This window comes from Scyliorhinus torazame, chromosome 4 (genome assembly GCF_047496885.1).
Source record: "Scyliorhinus torazame isolate Kashiwa2021f chromosome 4, sScyTor2.1, whole genome shotgun sequence".
Lineage (NCBI taxonomy): Eukaryota > Metazoa > Chordata > Chondrichthyes > Carcharhiniformes > Scyliorhinidae > Scyliorhinus > Scyliorhinus torazame.
Window position 1 is genome coordinate 61,049,939 of NC_092710.1, and position 19,253 is coordinate 61,069,191.

Here is a 19,253-nt window from a genome sequence, read left to right on the forward strand (position 1 = left end):
AGTAAGGACTATAATTGGTAGTAACGAGGACAGGCCATAGAAAATTGGATTTAATCTAACTAGCCATCAGGGAGCGGGGTTGGCAGGAACTCAGGGAGGCGGAGCTTTGGGACGAACACAGGGCATCCTGAAGGGGGATGCTCAACAGCCAGATGTCGTCGTACACATAGGTACTAACGGCATAGGCAGAAGAGTGATGATGTCCTGCAGAAGGAGTTCAGGGAGTTAGGCATTAAGCAAAAATCAGGACCTCCATGGTTGTAATCTCAGGATTACTCACTTTGCCACGTGCCAGCGAGGCTAGAAATGGGAAGACAGTGCAGCTAAACACGTGGCCTAACTGGTGGTGTAGGAGGGGGAGTTTCAGATTTCTGGATCATTGGGATGTCTTGCGGGGCAGGTGGGAACCGTACAGAAGGACTGGTTGCATCTAAACTCGAGGGCACCAATATTCTGGCTGGGAGGTTTGCTAGAGTCACTTGGGAGGACTTATACTAGTATGGCAGGGGGCTGGGAACCAGAACGTTAGCTTCGGAGGTGTAATAACTGAAGGGGAAATAGAGGGCAAAAATAAGAGAACAACATTTCCCTCAGGCAGGGCAAAAAAGGTGACGAGTGTGAGAAGTGAGGTGGTAAATGCAGGACTGAGGGTGTTGTGAATGAATGCGTGCAGTGTACAAACAAGGTAAATGAGCTTGTTGAACACATTGAAATTGGCCGGTACATCACAGGAACGTGGCTGCAAGGGGATCAGGGCTGGGATCTAAATATACAAAGATATGTGTTCTAGTGAAAGGATAGGAAGATCGGCAAAGGGGGCGGGGTTGCATTGTTTGTAAGGAATGAACTTAAATGGATAGTAAGGAGCGATATAGGATCAGAAGGGAGAGAATCTTTGTGGAAGTGCAAAGGTAAAAAGATCCCGATGGCAGTTATGTGCAGGCTCCCTAGCAGTAGTCAGGATGTGGGGCAGAAAATAAATAAGGAGATAGAGAAAGCATGTAAAAAAGGCAATATCACAATAATCATGGGGGACTTCAATATGCAGCTGGTCTAGGAAAACCAGCTTGGCAGTAGATCCCAAGAAATTGAATTTGCGGAATGTCGAAGATGTTTTTTTTGGAGAAGCTTGTGACAGAGCCTCTGTCATAGGCAACAGGAAACAGGCAATTCTGGATTTGGTGATGTGCAATGAGGCGGACTTGATTAGGGAACGTAAGGTGAAGGAACCCTTAGGGAGCAGTGACCACAATATGATAGAATTTACCCTACAGTTTGAGAGGGAGAAGCTGGAATCAGATGTAAAGGTATTACAATTAAATAAGGATAACTACAAAGACATGAGGGAAAAGCTGGCCAGAGTTTATTAGAAAATGAGTCTCGCAGGGAAAACAGTTGATCAGCAATTGCAGTAGATTTTGGTAGATAATCGGTAGGCACAACACAAATTCATCCCAAGGAGGAGGAAACATGCTAAGGGAGGACAAGGCATCCACGGTTGACGCGGGAAGTCAACGACAGCATAAAACAAAAAGAAAAAGCATACAAAGTCGCGAGGATTAGTGGGAAGTGAGAGGATTGGGGAACCTTTAAAAGCGAGTGGAGGGCAGCTAAAAGAGCAATAAGCGGACAGAAGATGAAATATGTGCAAGCTAGCTCGTAATATAAAAGAAGATAAGAATAATTATTTTTAAATATATAAAAATAGACGTTGGACCACTGAAAATGAAGCTGCAGGTGTAATAATAGGAAATAAATAAATAGCAGAAGAGCTGAATTGTTATTTTGCATCAGTCTTCACGGTAGAAGACACCAGTGGGATGCCAGAGAATCAAGGGGCAGAGGTGAGTGCAGTGCCATCACTAAGTAGAAGTTTCTGGGGAAATGGAAAGTTCTGAAGGTGGCTACATCACCTGGACCAGATGGATTACACCCAGGGTTCTAAAAGAGATAGCTCAGGTGATAGTGGACGCATTGTGGTGATCTTTCAGGAATCACTGGAGGCAGGAAGTGTCCCGGGGACTGGAAAGTGGCTATTGTAACACTGCTGTTTAAGAAGGGAGGGAGGAAGAAGACGGGAAATTATAGGCCGGTTAGCCTGACTTCGGTCATTGGAAAGATTTTAGAGTCCATTATTAAAGATGAAATTGCGGAGTACTTGGAAGGCATAACAAAATGCGACTGAGTCAGCACAGCTTTGTCAAAGGGAGGGCACGTCTGACAAATCTGTTAGAGTTATTTGAGGAGGTAACAAGGAAGTAAGAGAAAGGAGAACCAGTGGACATGATTTATTTAGATTTCCAGAAGGCCTTTGACACGGTGCCGCACAGGAGGCTGTTAAATAAATTAAGAGCCCATGGTGTTAAGAGTAAGATACTAGCATGGACAGAGGCTTGGCTGACTGGAAGAGGGCAGAGAGCGGGGATGAAGGGTATTTTTCAGGATGACAGCCGGTGACTACTGGTGTGCCTCAGGGGTGAGTGCAGGGATCACAACTTTGCACAATATATATTAATGATCTGGAAGAAGGAACTGAAGGCACTGTTGCTAAGTTTGCAGATGATACTAAGATCTGTAGAGCGACAGGTATTATTGAGGCAGCAGGGGGGCTGCAGAAGTATTTGTACAGGCTAGGAGAGTCGGGAATGAAGTGGCAGATGAAATTCAATGTGGAAAAATGTGAGGTTATGCACTTTGGAAGGAGGAATGATGACATACTATTTTCTAACTGGGGAAATGCTTAGCAAATCAGAAGCACAAACGGACTTGGGAGTCCTTGTTCACGATTCTCTTAAGGTTAACGTGCAGGTTCAGTTGGCAGTTAGGAAGGCAAATGCAATGTTAGCATTCATGTCGAGCAGACTAGAACAGAACACCAGGGATGTAAGTCTGAGGCTTTATAAGGCTCCGGTCAAACCCCATTTGGAGTATTGTGAGCAGTTTGGGGCGTCGTATCTAAGGGAGGATGTGCTGGCCTTGGAAAGGGTCTAGAGGGGATTCACAAGAATGATCCCTGGAATGAAGAGTTTGTCATATGAGGAACGGTTGAGGACTCTGGGTCTGTACACGTTGGAATTTAGAAGGATGAGGGGGGATCTTATTGAAACTTACAGGATGCTGCGAGGCCTGGATAGCGTGGATGTGGAGAGGATGTGTCCACTTGTCGCAAAACCAGAACCAGAGGCCACAATCTTAGTCTAAAGGGACGCTCCTTTAAATCAGACGAGCAGGAATTTCTTCAGCCAAAGGGTGGTGAATCTGTGGAACTTTTTGGTGCAAAAGGCTGTGGAGGCAAGATCACTGCGTGCCTTAAAGACAGAAATAGATAGGTTCTTGATTAATAAAGGGATCAGGGATTCTGGGGAGAAGGCAGGAGAATGGGGATGAGAAGAATATCAGGCACAATTGAATGGCGGAGCAGACACGATGGGCCGAGTGGCCCAATTCTGTTCCTGTGTCTTATGGTCTTATGGAACAGTAAGTATAAATTAATTACCTGAAAAGTGATGTCACAATAAAGCAGTGACCTGATTGGCTGGTTGGTAATTTGTTGTAAATGTGAAAAACTAGAGTAATTAACCAAGTAGCGGAGTAACGAGGAGGTTAGTGAATTTAGCATTTAGTATTTATCGGATAAATATAGCACAAGGGACCATACAACTAATTTGAACTTAAATGTAGTAAGTATTTATTTTAATGTAACTAATTAATTTGTACTAAATTTAATGACTACGTATTTTGACGTAATGAAAAAAATAGTGCTAGAAATGTCTGTCAGTGTGGGCAGTGTTCTAACTGTGACATGTGGGAGTTCCGTTGCGCTTCCAATGTTCCAGATGTCTACGTCTCAGGATGTGTACCCAATTGCAGCTCCTCACATTCCACGTGGTTCGGTTGGAGCAACAATTGGATGCGCTTAAGAGCATGCAGATGGCGGAAAGCGTCATAGATAGGAGTTATAGAGACGTGGTCACACCCAAGGTGCGGGAAGACAGATGGGTGGCCGCTCCAAAGGGCAGGCAGACATTTCAAGTATCTCCGTGGCTGTCCTCTCTCTAAAAAGTATACAGCTTTGGATAATGTTCGGGGGACAGGGTGGCCTATCGGGGTAAACAATAACAGCAGCGTTCAGAGCAGTGGCAGCACGGCTGGCTCTGTTGATCAGCAAGGAGGGTCAAAGCGCAGAACATTAGCTCAATGTGTAGAGGGTCCAACAAGGGATGGTGCAGCGTCGTACCTAATTATCGGGAAGAAACCTGTGACCACTGACGTACCACAGGGATCCGTCCTGTGTCCCCTATAGTTTATCATTTATATAAAAGACATAGATGACTAGACGGGGAATAGGATCAGTAAGTTTGCAGATGACACATAAATTGACCGGATACTTCAACCCAGATAGGGGAGCATTTCAGTGATAGCGAACACAACATGGTTCAATTTAAATTTGTTATGGACAAAATAATTGACAAGTTGCCAAAAAAGGCTTCGGAATGGGGGAAGAGTAGATTTTAGCAAAGTAAGGCAGGATCTTGCCAAGGTCGACTGGAAAGAGTTACTTGTGGGGAAACCTACAGACGAGCAGTGGGGGCTTTTAAAAATGAAACGGGGCGGCTGAAGGCCCAATATGTTCCCTCTGAGGTAACAGGGAGGTGTAACAAACCCAGAAAATCATGGATGACCAGAGACATTCAGGATACGATAAGAAAGAAATGAGAGGCTTTTAACAAGTATAAGGGGAACAGGTCTGCAGAGGAATTAGTGGAGTACAGAAAGTGCAGGATGGATCTTTGAGGAGAGCAAAGAGGGGATATCAGAATGCTCTTGCTGTTAACGGTAAGAAAAATTCCAAAATATTCTGTAAGCATTTAAATGGGAGTGCGTAACCAGGGAAAGGGTAGTGTCAATTAATGACCAAGGAGGATATCTGTGGGTAGTGCCAGAGGACATCGATCGCATGTTGAATGAATATTTCACGTATGTTTCGCCCAAGAGAATGGAATTCGGAGAGAGAGATTGTGAAAGTCTTGAGCAAATTGTCACAGGGAGTGACAGGGAGATATTGGCGGGCATAAAAGTGGACAAATCCACACGTCCGGTTAAATTTTCTCCCAGGCTGTTTAGCTCAATTCTGTCATAGGCTGCTGTGGGAGGCGCGGGGGGGAGGTTGCCGGAGCCCTGACCCAAATTTTTAATTCTTCTCTGGCCAGGGGGAAGGTGGCAGAGGACTGGAGAACAGCTCACGTGGTCCCAACATTTCTGCAAAATTGTAGAGACAGGCCAGGGAACTACAGGTCAGCGAGTCTCACGTCAGTGGTTGGGATAATACTGGAGTATGTTCTGAAGGAGAGAATCTATCTCCACATGGAGAGGCAAGGTTTGATCAGGGATAGTCAACTTTGCTTTGTCAGAGGGAGGTCATGCCGAACAAATGTGGGGCATGCACGGTGGCACAAGTGGATAGCACTGTGGTTTCACAGCGCCAGTGTCCCAGGTTCGATTCCCCACTGGGTCACTGTCTGTGCGGAGTCTGCACGTTCTCCCCGTGTCTGGTTTCCTCCGGGTGCCCCGGTTTCCTCCCACAGTCCAAATGCGTGCAGGTTAGGTGGATTGGCCATGATAAATTGCCCTTAGTGACCAAAAAGGTTAGGGGGGGGTATTGAGTTACGGGGATAGGGTGGAAGTGAGGGCTTAAGTGGGTCGGTGCAGACTCGATGGGCCGAATGGCATACTTCTGCACTGTATGTTCTATGTAAATGTGATTGATTTTTGTGAGCATGTAACCAAGTGTTAAGATGAGGGCAGTGCAGTTGATGTAGTTAACATGTATTTCAGCAAAGACGTTGACCGTGTCCCACATGGGAGACTTATTAAGAAGGAAAATGCACATGGGATGCAGAATAATTTGAGAAGGTGGATTCATAATTGGCTTAGCGACGGAACACAGGAGACTGCTTTAGTGTCTGGAGGCCAGTGGCCAGTGGCATACCACAGGGATCCGTGTTGTGCCCCCTATTGTTTATCATTTGTATAGATGATATAGATGATTATGCGGCAGGTCGGATACTTAAGTTTACGGATGACACAAAGTTTGGCCGGATGCTTAACAGTGAGATTGAGTGTCTTCTGTTACAGGTAGAAATAGACGGACGGTCAAATAGGTGGATAAATGGCAGATGGTATTTATCCCTGAAAAGGGGATGGTTTAGCTCACTGGGCTAAATCGCTGGCTTTTAAAGCAGACCAAGGCAGGCCAGCAGCACGGTTCAATTCCCGTGCCAGCCTCCCCGAACAGGCGCCGGAATATGGCGACTGGGGGCTTTTCACGGTAACTTCATTGAAGCCTACTCGTGACAATAAGCGATTTTCATTTTCATTATACACTTTGGAAGGCGTAATTAAACAAGGATGTGTACCAAGAAAGGTCTGACACTGGTAAGTTCCGAAGAACAAAGGGACCTTGGCATATTATTTCCATAGATCTCCTGAAGGCAGAAGTGCATGTTAACAGAGTGGTGGGAAAGGGATATGGGAAACGTGATTTTAGCAATCGGGGCATTGATCACAAAAGCGGGAGATCATAATGGAGCTGTTCAGAGCTTTGGTGAGGCCACAGCTGGAGTATTATGTGCAATTCTGGTCGCCACATTATAGGATGGGTGTAATTTCACTGGAGGGGTGCAAATAGGATTCACCAGAATGTTGCCTGGGGTGGAACAGTTAAGTTGTAAAGAGAGGTTTTGATTTGATTGGGTTATTTTCGCTGGAGCACAGGGGTGACCTGATTTAGATGTACGGTTATGAAGGGCACAGACAGAGTGGATTGGGAGCAGTTGTACCCTTTAGGAAGGGGCCGTTACGAGGGGAGACATGTTCAAAGTGAGGGATGGGAGGTTTAGCAGGGGTTTGAGGAAATATATTTTAATCCAGAGAATGGTGACAGTCTGAAATGCAATGCCTGGGAGGGTGGAACTTGCGGCATGCCTCATATCCTTTAAAAAGTATCTGGATGTGTACTTGGCACACAATAACATTCAAGGCTATGGGCCAAGTCTGGAAAATGGGTTTACGTGGGTCGATCAGTGCTTTTCATCAGTCGGCGCAGACTCGATGGGCCGAAAGGCCTCTTCTGCACTGTAGTATTCTGTGATTCTGTGATTATGAAAGTATGGCCATGTCTCCCCACACCTCTCGCACCCCCCTCCCACCTATCCCCACACATTGTGATGAATATGATTAGGGTGGAGTTTGCATTTCAGGTTATGGTTAGCCTTCATGTTAAAACATTGTTTTTTTTGTTATGATTCTTCTTCAGCATTAGGGGTACAGCTGGATTTGGGATATATTTCAGACCAATTGTTGGTTCAGGGGTGACCGTTGAGGTGTGTGTTTGAGAAAGGAAGACTGACGAAGGACAACAGCAGAAAATATCTTTATATACTGCCTTCCCCACCACAAATCTCATGACACTTCACACAAATGTACAGCAAAATGTGACAACCAACCAAAAAAGCAGATAATAGAATGTTATTAGTGAGTTTCATAGATTATCATAGATTATCATAGAATTTACAGTGCAGAAGGAGGCCATTCGGCCCATCGAGTCTGCACCGGCTCTTGGAAAGAGCACCCTACCCAAGGTCAACACCTCCGCCCTATCCCCATAACCCAGTAACCCCACCCAACACTAAGGGCAATTTTGGACACTAAGGGCAATTATCATGGCCAATCCACCTAACCCGCACATCTTTGGACTGTGGGAGGAAACCGGAGCAACCGGAGGAAACCCACGCACACACGGATGTGATAAGCTCTGTGTTACGATGGCAGACCTAGGACGCCGATACGGTGGATTTCATATTGAGTTCTGGGAAAATGGGAACAGATTTTAGAGGCAACAACAAGGTCAAAGAGTTCGCCTGGATAATTAGTTCGGATATCGGGAATAATTTTGCATGAACGGAGAGGTCAATGTTTGATTTCTTGAAGGTAGTCGTGATGAGGAGAGAGTCGGAATCCGAGGAGCGAAAATAACTAACAATATAGCTCACTTGGGAGCAGCCAAGGCACCCAGTCATATCCATCCGATCAGACGTCAGACTGAGACACTGGTGCGGTCAGAGGCTCGACCTGGAGTGTTTCACTGATGCTTCCCCAGGGGTGAAACCGCATAGCCATTTCCACCATCTGATTTGTAGAAGGAGAGACGGGAATTATTGGCAACAGGGAATGGTAAGTGTCATGACTCCGAATGTGTTGCCAGCAATAAATTGAGTGATAATTAACGGTCACGGGAAGATTACTAAACAGATTGAATGTTGTTTTCGCAAGAACCGGATGTGAGGCAAAGAGAATTGAACGAGTTGCAGTGAAGGACTGATGGTGACTGTACTTTATCTTCCTGTAATTTTGTGGTCACTATGGCAGTCGCCCTGCACCCTTTTCATCCAAACCTCCAGCGGTTACCTCTTGCTGCATATGTACTTTCTTTTGTGATCCTATTGGGAGTCTGGGATAAATATTACATTAATAAACAGGTAATAATGCAATTTAGCTCAGGCCTGGTCTCAGTTAGTATGCTTATGGATTATTTGAATAATAACAGTAACTGGATATTTTACAGCCTGCTTGAGCTGTTCTCTGAACTTGGATTGAGTGGCTCCATAAATAAATGTGTTTGTGCAGCAGCTTAAATTCCGCAGCATAAATCCGACTCTCTGAAATATGAATTCAGCCTTGCTGTAGTCCCGGGTATTTGCTCCTGTAATGTTATAATATAAGAAATCTACGACGTGTACCAACCACAGAAGAATGAAACTGCCGGATATAGTGAAGAGTAAAATCACAGACTTTCTTCTGCTCTCCATCTCTGGATCACTGTGATTTTCTCCTTTACTCTGGGCCCTCAGTCCCTGACGGACCCGGTTACTAACTAAGATGTGTCTCACTGTCAGAGTGTTGAGCAATAGAATAAAAGTGAATGGGAGCAGTGGGGTTAAAACATTATCAAACCAATCATATACTACCCATGCTGGTTCCGTGTAATAGCTTGGCTTTATATAACAGAACCATGGTACGTTGTTGATTATCTCTCCAGGCTCCTGTGCAAAGTAGTACGGAATGTCCTTTACACAGAGCAGTCCGCAGGTTGTTGCGAGAACCAAAGTCGCAGTTTTCTCGGTGCAAAATTTTGTTTTTAGCTTCTGACAACAAATAGCCACAAATCTATCAAAAGTGAAAGTAACAGTAAACCAGACCGAACACTCTGTCGTTGCACGACGCAGGACATTGATAACACTGCACGCATGTGTGATGAGAAGAAAAGATCCCGGGAAATAATAATAAATGATCCGCCACATTATAACTTCAGTAGTAATGAACAGTAGATCTGCCGTTGCCATGGCCACTAAGTAGCGAGTAGTGCATGTGGAGAGACCACATTTCCCCTGGGACAGGATCACAATCGCAACCAAATTAACTGTAAGGCAGACAATGGGCAAGTGAATAGAACTGACAGATAAAACATTCACTGTGACAGAATGGGTGAAACATTAATATTAAAAGATGTTTGGTTTGCGTACGAGGTCAAAATGTTCAAAATCAGAACCCTGGCTTGAATTCACCTCCTACCCACTCATATTTGGGTAAGATGAGTTTAGATAAGGGGAGTGCACACCAGCGCACACAAGAGGGCAGTTATCGACTGAAAGATTTTAATGAGGCTGGAAATCTGTTTAAACCTGATGGACAATTTTAACTCTGTGAAATTGCCCCCCCCCCACCCTATACTATATTCCGTCCGATATATAAAAGTCACATGATATTGGCCAATCCACTCCTTCTGTTCCATAACTGGAATTGGTTCCCATGGATAAGAAGCCCCTTCCAGCACCATATACTCTTGAGTGTGGAACCCCTTTCTCCTATAATCTGAGCTATCCCCTGCACACAGATCATCTCAGGACCATTCTGTAGCAGGGGATGCGACCCTCCCCAGGAATGAACGCCTTCTATCAGAGTTCAGCCCGTTTTGGACCTCAATGTTTAATTCCCATTTTTGTAATGGAGCAGGCAGCCCTCGTGTTTTTCCCATGTTCCTCATGTCACTGAACGTGTGTCTGCACCACATGGACTACGAACTTTCAAGGTCCAACTCACCTCTATGTTCTCAAAAGAAATTGACCACAGAGTAATGTGCTTTTCAGTGAATGGCACAGCATATGAATCGATAAAAGAAACAAATGATTTGGGAATATAAATAGGCAAAGCCCAATATTAATCCTATGTCATATGATGTAAGATAACACTTGGCCCACAGATTCTCAAGAGCCTGTTGGGACGGGTATGATAATCGGCACTAAAACATGAAGTATTAATATTTGGTGTAACTAACACACAGATATTTTGAGTACAATAGCAACGCTATTCAGATGCTTCGCTCTCTGCAGGTAGATAAAACCCGTCTTTATTGCAGCAGTTCGTCTGAAAAACAAACTTAACTTAATTAAACCATAACGAAAAAACACAACTGTCCATCTCCTTTGCAATCTATAACAGCTATAAAAACGTAGGCAGCGCCACGGAATTGAGTCACTGAAGATTTTCGTAATATAACAAGCTCCTTCACTACAGTTAGTCACCCACATTCAACAACACCCTATCGTGACAGGAACTCCATGAAGAAATATGACCACGAGGGTCAGGTATTCCATGCTTGTTGGAACTAACGCTAAGCACATTTCAACAGATACTTATTTCCAGTAATGCATTATACTGAGATTATGTATTGCAACGAAGTTGGTGATCTTTGTTCAATATAAATATACACTTAGAGATACTCCAACTTAGACCCTTCCTGGGAGATTAGGCTGCACTGAGTTCTGAATACACCGTACAAGCTGCCGCAGGAAATGTAATAGCTTCAAACTGCAAAGAGAGGTGCTTATGAGCCCAGGTATATTTCACAATAATTCCTGACCACTCAAATACTGAAGCAGCCCCTGTCCAAATGCAACAAGACCTGAACAATAAGCAGAATTTGGCTGACAAGTAACAAGTAAAATTTACGTCACAGATGTGCCAGACAGTGACCATCTGCAACAGGAAATGATCTAATCTTCGCTCCTTGACATTCGCAGAATCACAGAAAAATACAGTTCTGAAAAAGCCCTTCGGCCCATCGGGTCTGCACCGCCGCATGAAAGGCACCTCATCTGCCAATCCAAACCCATTTGCGAGCACTTGACCCATAACGTCAAATGTTAATACCTGCCAAGTGCTCATCCAGGTGCTTTTTAAAGGATACGAGGCAACATTCTCTACCACCCTCCTCGGAAGTACGTTACAGACCGTCACCACCGCCTGGTTAAAAACGTTTTTCCTCAAATGCCGCCTGAAACTCCCGCCCCTCACCTTGAACTTCTGTCCCCTCGGAACCGGCACTTCAACTGTTGCCCATCTACCCTGTCCGTTCCCCGCACAGTCATATACACCTCGATCAGATCGCCCCTCAGTCTTCTCTGCTCCAGCGAAAACAACCCAAGCCGATCCAAACTGTCTTGGTAACTTCAGGGTCTGGACTTCCGGCAACGGCGATGTACTGAGCAGTTGCACATCAAGTGGCTCCCCCCCCCCCCCCCCCCCCCCCCGCGCACCAGCAAAATAGCCACTTTTCATCGGAGATTCGCCACCAAAAAAAACTCCTTCGCCCAACCTGAGTTAAACAGGTGAGGGCGGCGGGGGTGGGGGTTGGGGGTGGGGGGGGGGGGGGGGAGGGAGGGGTTGTCAGAGAGAAAGGGAAAATACCTGGAAAAAGACAGTCCAGGGTCCGAGCAGAGACCAGGAGTGGAAGGAGCCTGGAGCAGAAACAAACGGACGAGCCAATCAGTGCTTGAGGCGACGAAGCCCAAGATCCACCGGAATGAGAAGGGCAGACCAGTCGCACACAAAGCCCCCCCTCGGGGTGGGGGTGGGGGGGGGGAGGGGTAACTGGATGAGGTTCTTCTCGGAAACACTAAAGGAACAAAAACAATAAACGAAAGTGGATACCCAGGCAGCGGTGAAGGGTGCAGTAGCCGAAGCCCAGAGACGCATGCAGCTCGCCCTGGACATAGCTGAAAAGAGACTGGAGGCCCAAGGAGCGACGATCATAGAACTGGAAAGGGCCGCGACGGACCAGAGTGACTGGATCGATGCCCTGAAAAAGAGGTGACGAGGCTGGACGTGACAAATGAAAGGTAGAGGGCCAAGATAACCGGTCGGGGTGACAAAACTTGTGCATCCTGGGCCGAGCAGAGGGGATCGAATGTAGGGACCCCTCAAACTGTGTGGTCCAAATGCTGGGCAACCTGATGGGCAGGTAGACCCTTCCTCGCCCACCAGAAATAGACAGATCACGCTGGTCGCTGGGACCAAAGCCGAAAGCCAGGGACCAACCAAGGGCGGTGATAGCGAAATTACACCCTGCCAAGACCGGGAGAGTCCTGCGCTGGGCCAGGCAGTCCAAGAACTGCAGCTGTGAAGGACACAGAAGTAGAATTTCCAGGACATTGGGGCTTGCCTGGCCAAGCGTCTTTCCGAATTGAACAGGGCAAAGGGTGCGCTGTACAAGAACGGCGTACGTTTTGGTATGCTGTACCCAGACAAGCTCTGGGTCACATACCAGGGCAAGGAACATTTCTTTACAGCCCCGGCAGAGGCAGACAAGTTCTTCACGGAATGCGGGCTGGAGCAACGACAACAAGCGAAGCGATGAGGAGCCCACTGGAACAATCAGAAATGCGGCAATGGGCTGCCATGGGTGGGGGGGGGGGGGGGACAGAGATGAACCTCTAACCCTAACACAACCTGTACTACCAACAGCAAGCCATCACCTAGGAAACCGCTTTATGCAGGAGATTGTGGCCTCGTTCAGGACAACAAGGGTAGCGACAGAGGGAAAGCAGAGTGACACTCAAGAAAAACACAGGATCAGACGGGTATGGGACGGGTAGGAACTTCAAAGCGCTGGCGTGGAAAAGCAGGACAGTAACTTAAGGGAGGGAAGTCACGTGACGAGCAGGATAGCTATCGCCGGGACCCCTGTCGCGACCCCCAACAAGAACTAACTAATTATGGCGTTCATGTGTGTGTGTGTGGGGGGGGGGGGGGAGTGGAGGGGAGGAAGAATGCAAGGATCGCCACAAAGGTCCTACAGCAAACGAAATCCAGGGGGACTAGCTCACCCAAACCTGCAGTACTACCACTGGGCAGTGACAGAGAAAGAGTAATGGGATAGATAAAGGAACCAGAAGCCGAATGAATGCGCACGGAGGAGGATTCCCGCAAGGGGACCTCCCTCCGGACCCTCGCCATGGCGGCAGTCCCATCCCCATCCAAGAAGTACTCAAACTTGGTGATGGTGGCAACACTCCAGTCGTGGAACCAGTTACGACAACAGTTTGGCCCAAGAAAAATGCACGATAAGACCGTCACCTGCAACAGCCATAGGTTTAGGCCGGTACTCACAGACGTCTCCTTTAAAAGGTAGAATGACGTTTCGACCAACGGCAGGGTCACAACACTGGATGAACTAATTGAAAGATTTCAACTAGCTGGCGGCAGCGAATACAGGTACCTGCAGCTTAAAAACTTCCGATAGAAGGAAACAAGGACATATCCATGCCGCCACGACAGTCACTACTAGAAGAATTACTGGACGCAGACATTTTAGGCAGAGGGAACTGGAGTAACATGAACGGACGACTGATGGACAGGGCCGATGCCAAACTGGACGTGACAAGGGGGAAATGAGAGGAAACACGAGGTTCGAAATAGGGTAGACCTATTCCCGAAATAGGGAATTGCTAATTTGGGCTAATCATGGATTTATTGAAAACTGCTTCCCTGGATTAAATGGAGGAAAGTTACCATGACCATGCAGACACGTGGGCTCATGATGGAAAAGCGGCGAACGAGGGATTCCGCCAATCCAGATAATTCATGGCAAGTGGAGCAACATAGTGGACGTGACCATCCTGTGGAAATTGTTCTCTCGATGTTCACAATCAGGCAGCTGTAATTTCTAAATATGAAAAATTATCCCTTTTCGTCCAAGAGTCTTGCGTGTCCAGGCAGTTTTTCTTCATCAGCTTCCGAATCGGCTGTTGTCATCCTGAATTTTCAGTATGTCTGTTCGCATCTGTGCATTCGTCCGGTCTTTTTAAAATCAGGCAACCAGTGCCCAGAACAGATTATGCAGGGTGATCCTTGCTCAAGGTGGTAGCTAATAAGCACTGTGATCGAGTGGGAAAGCAGTTGAACCTTCTACCGGGCACTGTGCACCTCTGAACGCTCCGAAGGGAACTCGGGTATGAAGCAATTCCGTCATGGTCTGGACATGCCAGTCGTGGGCGAAACTAGGAGGCAGAGGCTGGAAGCACCATTTGATCAGGGAGAAGTAATGGAGAGCATTAACACCATTCAAGGGAAAAGGCGCAGGGACCGGATGGATTCCCAGCCGTCTTCCACAACAAATGCACAGCAGCGCATTTGTGGGAGAAGTTAACAGACTCGATAGCAAGAAGTTTCCTGCCTCCAACCGTGGCACCAACCACAATCTCGCTGATACCTAAGAAAGACAATGTCCACAGCAAATGTGAATCTGACAGACGCATCTTGCAGCTCAATATGGACGCGAAAATAATGGCAAAAGTCCTGGCCATGCGAATGGAGAACTGCGTACCAGAGGTGTTAGGTGACAGCCTGACTGGTTTTGTCAAGAACAGGCAACGAACAACGAAAATCAGACGCCTTCTGAACTTGATATTGACCCCATCTAGGGAGAGAACACCAGAAGTGATCATTTTCCTGGATGCAGAAAAGGCATTCGACAGAGTCGAGTGCAAGGAGCACATAGTACTGTATTCGGTTGGATTTGGAACAGGGTTCATCTCCTGGGAGAAACTCCCGTGCACAGCCTCATGGCGAACGTACATACCGCACCACCAGCTCTCAATACTTCCAGCAGCAAAGGGCATATGGGCAGGGATGTCCGCTCTCCCCACATTTATTCGCCCTGGCAATTGAGCCGCTAGCGATCGTCCATCAGAATGGCAAAAAATTGGAAGGGGATTCAGAGACGAAACAGATGGTTACTCTATGCGGATGGTCTGTTCCTCTAGGTCTCAGACCCGCAAAAGAGCATGGAAGGGGTGACGAAGCTCCTGAAAGCGTTTGAAGCCTTCTTCCACTACAAACGCAACCTGAGCAAGAGAAATATTCCCGGTATATCCGAAAGAGAGATGGGCAGAGCAGGAAGGGCTGCCGTACAGGCAAGCCCAAAGCAAATTCCGCTACCTGGGATCCAAATTGCCCATGACTGGACACAAATCCACACACCGTACCTGACTAGCCCGGTAGAAGAAGTAAAAAAGGACCTGCAGAGGAAGGACGTACTCCCACTCTCCTTGGCGGGAGGTTGCAGATGATCAAGATGAATTTGGGGGTGGGGGGGGGGGGGGGAGAGGAAGAATCCAAGGATCCCCAAAAGGGTCCTCTACAGAAAATAAAATATGGGATGCCTGGCCTTCCGAAACCAACAACACTACCAGTGCTGCCACAGCAGGGAGAGTGAGGGGATGGGCGAAGGGGCCATAAATATAATGGGTGAGGATGGAGGAGAGTTCCTGCATGGATACGTTCCTCCGAGCCCTCACAAGAACAACACTGCTTTCTCCGCCAGCCAAACACTCAGCAAGCACAGTAGTAATACCACACTCTGGACATTGAACCAACTGAGACAGCACTCCGTTCTACCGTGGCCTCCATCTGCAGCAACCACGGTTCGTGCCAGTCACGATGAATGCCACATTAAACAGATGGAGACAGGACAGAGGGACAATGACAGTTAGGGACATCTACACAGATGACACACGAGCGACGTTAGTGGAACTGATGGAAAGTTTGCAACTGCCCAAGGGGAATGAACTGAAACACTTACAAATCAAAAACTTCCCCCACTATCTCAATGTTAGAGGAACTGTTGGACACAGGCGACGTAGGTGGGGGACGTGCGGGGACTTGTATGGGCAACCTTTAGGGGAGACGCGCTGCCAGCTGGACGACACACAGAACAAAATGGGAGGAAGAACTACGGGTGGAAATAGCATAGAGGCTCTGGAGCGAAGCCCTGACCTGAACAGGGCGAACTCCACCTAATAATAATAATAATAATCTTTATTTTCACAAGTTGGCTTACATTAACACTGCAATGACGTTACTGTGAAAAGCCCCTAGTCACCACATTCCGGCGCCTGTTCGAGTACACAGAGAGAGAATTAAGAACGTCCAATTCACGTAACAGCACGTCCTTCTGGATGTGTGGAAGGAAGCCAGAGCACCCAGAGCAAACCCACGCACACACGGGGATAACGTGCAAACTCCACACAGCCAGTGATCCAAGCCTGGGAATCGATCCTGCGACCCTGGAGTTGTGATCAAAGAGTGTTATCCACTTTCCTACCGTACCACCACTCACTCCATCCCAGATAGAATTATGTAAATAGGACCGGTGGACGAACCAAGCCAATGTGCTTGCAGAAGGAGGGCTGGAAGATGGTCGATGTTATCTGGGTACTTTTGCATGTATGGCTACCTTCTTCCTTTTTCTTATTGTACTGTCACATGTAAACAAATTGAAACTCTAAAAACAGGGTAGAGACTCTGGAGCGAAGCACTTCACAGGGTTAACTCCACCTCCACATGCGCAAGACTTAATCTAACGCAACTAAAAGTGGTACATAGAGTCAACTTGGCCAGAGCCCGAATGAGTAGGTTCTTCCCAGAGGCGGAGGACAGGTGCGAACGATGCCAAGGAGGCCGGGCCAACCAGGCCCACATGTTCTGGTCTTTCCCCAGACTTGTCGGGTACGAGACAGCCTTATTCAAGCCAATGTCCACAGTAGTGGAGGGTGGGCAACAACGGAGTAGAACCAGGTCCCAGGTTCGATCCCAGCTCTGGGTCTCTGTCCGTGTGGAGTTTGCACATTCTCCCCGTGGTTGCGTGGGTTTCGCCCCCCACAACCTAAAGATGTGCAGGGTAGGTGGATTGACCACACTAAATTGCCCCTTAATTTGAAAAAATGAATTGGGTACTCTAAATCTATTTAACAAAAAGAAATGTAAATAACACCAGGGGCACCACCCAGGTCCCCCTCCCACCCCTGCAGAAGTCCTATCTTGTATGTACTTATACTGTGCTCTGTATAACACAAATAATAAAAACATTTTTAAAAACTTAAAGTTCCATTCCAGGCATCATCCTGGTGAAACAGCTCTGTACCCGCTTCATTGCAATCACATACTTCCTTCAATGTGGCGACCCGAACTGCACACAGTACTCCAGCTGTGGTATCGCCAATGTTCTATATGACTCCAACATAACTACCTTGCTTTTGTAATCTATGCCACGACTGATAAAGACAAGTGTATCATAATTCGTTTCCACCACCCTATTATCCTACCTTCAAAGATCTATTTACCAATACGCCAAAGTCTCTTTGTTCCTCGGGACCTCTCAACGTGGTGCCATTCATTGAATATTTCCTTGTCAAACTGCTCCTTCCAAAGTGTAACAGATGACACTTTTCAGGATTAAATTCCGTCTGACACGTTTCTGCCCATTTGACCATCCCATCTATATCTTCTTGTAACCTAATACTCTCAACCTCACTGTTAACCACCCTGCCTATCTTTGTGTCATCTGCAAACTTACTGATCCTACCCCCCCACATAGTCAACTAAGTCATTTATATAAATGACAAATAATTGGGGACACAGCGCAGATCCCTGTGGTACACTACTGGGCACTGGCTTCCAGTCACGAAAACAGCCGTCTGCCATCGCCCTCTGTTTCCTACAGTTCGGCCAACTTTTAATCCACCTTATCATGTTCTCCTGTATCCAATGTGAATTTGCCTTCTTTATAAGTTCCCATGTGTGACCTTGACAAATGCTTTGCTGAAATCCATGTATACTACATCAACTGCATTACCTTCATTGAATGGCATTGTCGTCATTGAAACTCCCATTATCAGCATCCTGGGGGGGGGGGGGGGGGTACCATTGGCTGGAATATTACCTGGAATAGCCATATAAATGCCATGATTACAAGAGCAGGTCAGAAGGTAGGAATCGTGGCGAGTACCTCACCTCCTGACACACCAAACCTTGTCCATAATCTGGAAGGCACAAGTCAAGGGTAGAATGGAAGGCTCTCCTCTTGCCTGGATGAGTGCAATTCCAACAATCCTCAAAACCTCCGACACAATCCAGTACACAGCACTGGCTTGATTGCTATCCCTTCCACAGGATGGAATCCATTCAACACCGACGCAAAAAACAGGAGTGTGTACCTTGGACTGGTGGACTGTAATAACTAACCACAGCTTCTTAGACAGCACTTTAAAAAATCACGGCCAGTTCCAGCTGGATGGACGAGAGCAGAAAATACATGGGAACACCGCCATCTGGATATTGCCCCTCGAGTCGCTCACCATTCTGCCTTAGAATTATATCGTCTTTCCTTCACTGTCTTTGGGTTAATATCCTGGAACTCCCTCGCTAAGAGCCCTGTGTGCGTGCCTACACTGCATGGACGTTTGCGGTTCAAGAGGCAGCTCGCCACCACCTTCCCATGACCAATTACCGATGGGCAATGGTCTTGGCAGACCTAGCAAAGCCCATATTTGGCGAGTAATTTAAACAACACATATTTGCTTCAGTAAAACAATATCATTGATTGGGTAACTGTTTTACGGTAAGCACAACATCAGGATGCAACACCATCAGTAAGAGAGTAAACCAAAGACCAGCACACATACAGATTTAAATAGCCTCGCATTTATGGCCACTTACCAGGAACACCAATAACAGCAAGAGTAGTGTAATATATTTTCATCACATTATCAATTGGATAATGCATTTCGTGTGTGAAGTGCTCTGCTCCTTCGTGCTGCAAACTATGATCTGTCGAACTTTACGTCAATATATTTTCACAGCCTTTATTTATACCCCATGGAAATTCCACGGGGATACTGAGATTACAACATTGTTCATTTACATAAATAAATCAGGTTACAGCAGAGAATTAATGTTCTGTTTTGACAGAACACATTTGGTGATGACACTCTATTGTTTAATTCTGATCACAATAAATAAGTTTTAAAATAGGAACTGTATTCTAGTAGCAATGGTTCTATTCACTCACAGCCATC

At 46.7% G+C, this 19,253-nt stretch overlaps 1 protein-coding gene across 1 annotated transcript; it reads right to left on the bottom strand.

Annotated features, from left to right (window-relative positions):
• Nucleotides 1–8,567: 8,567 nt before the first annotated feature.
• LOC140411367 (probable G-protein coupled receptor 139) lies at nt 8,568–18,961 on the bottom strand. Its single transcript, XM_072500486.1, has 2 exons — nt 18,895–18,961; nt 8,568–9,478 (listed from the first exon to the last, which is right to left on the bottom strand). Exons 1-2 carry the CDS (start codon nt 18,959–18,961, stop codon nt 8,568–8,570), a joined length of 978 nt encoding a protein of 325 aa, XP_072356587.1.
• Between the last annotated feature and the right edge of the window lie 292 nt (nt 18,962–19,253).

Bases quoted from the DNA above. Each gene is read 5' to 3' on its own strand.
- LOC140411367 (XM_072500486.1), bottom strand. From the start codon at position 18,961: ATGCATTATCCAATTGATAATGTGATGAAAATATATTACACTACTCTT. The intron at 9,479-18,894 runs GTAAGTGGCCAT...TCTGCCTTACAG, and splicing joins TGCTGTTATTGGTGTTCCTG to TTAATTTGGTTGCGATTGTG.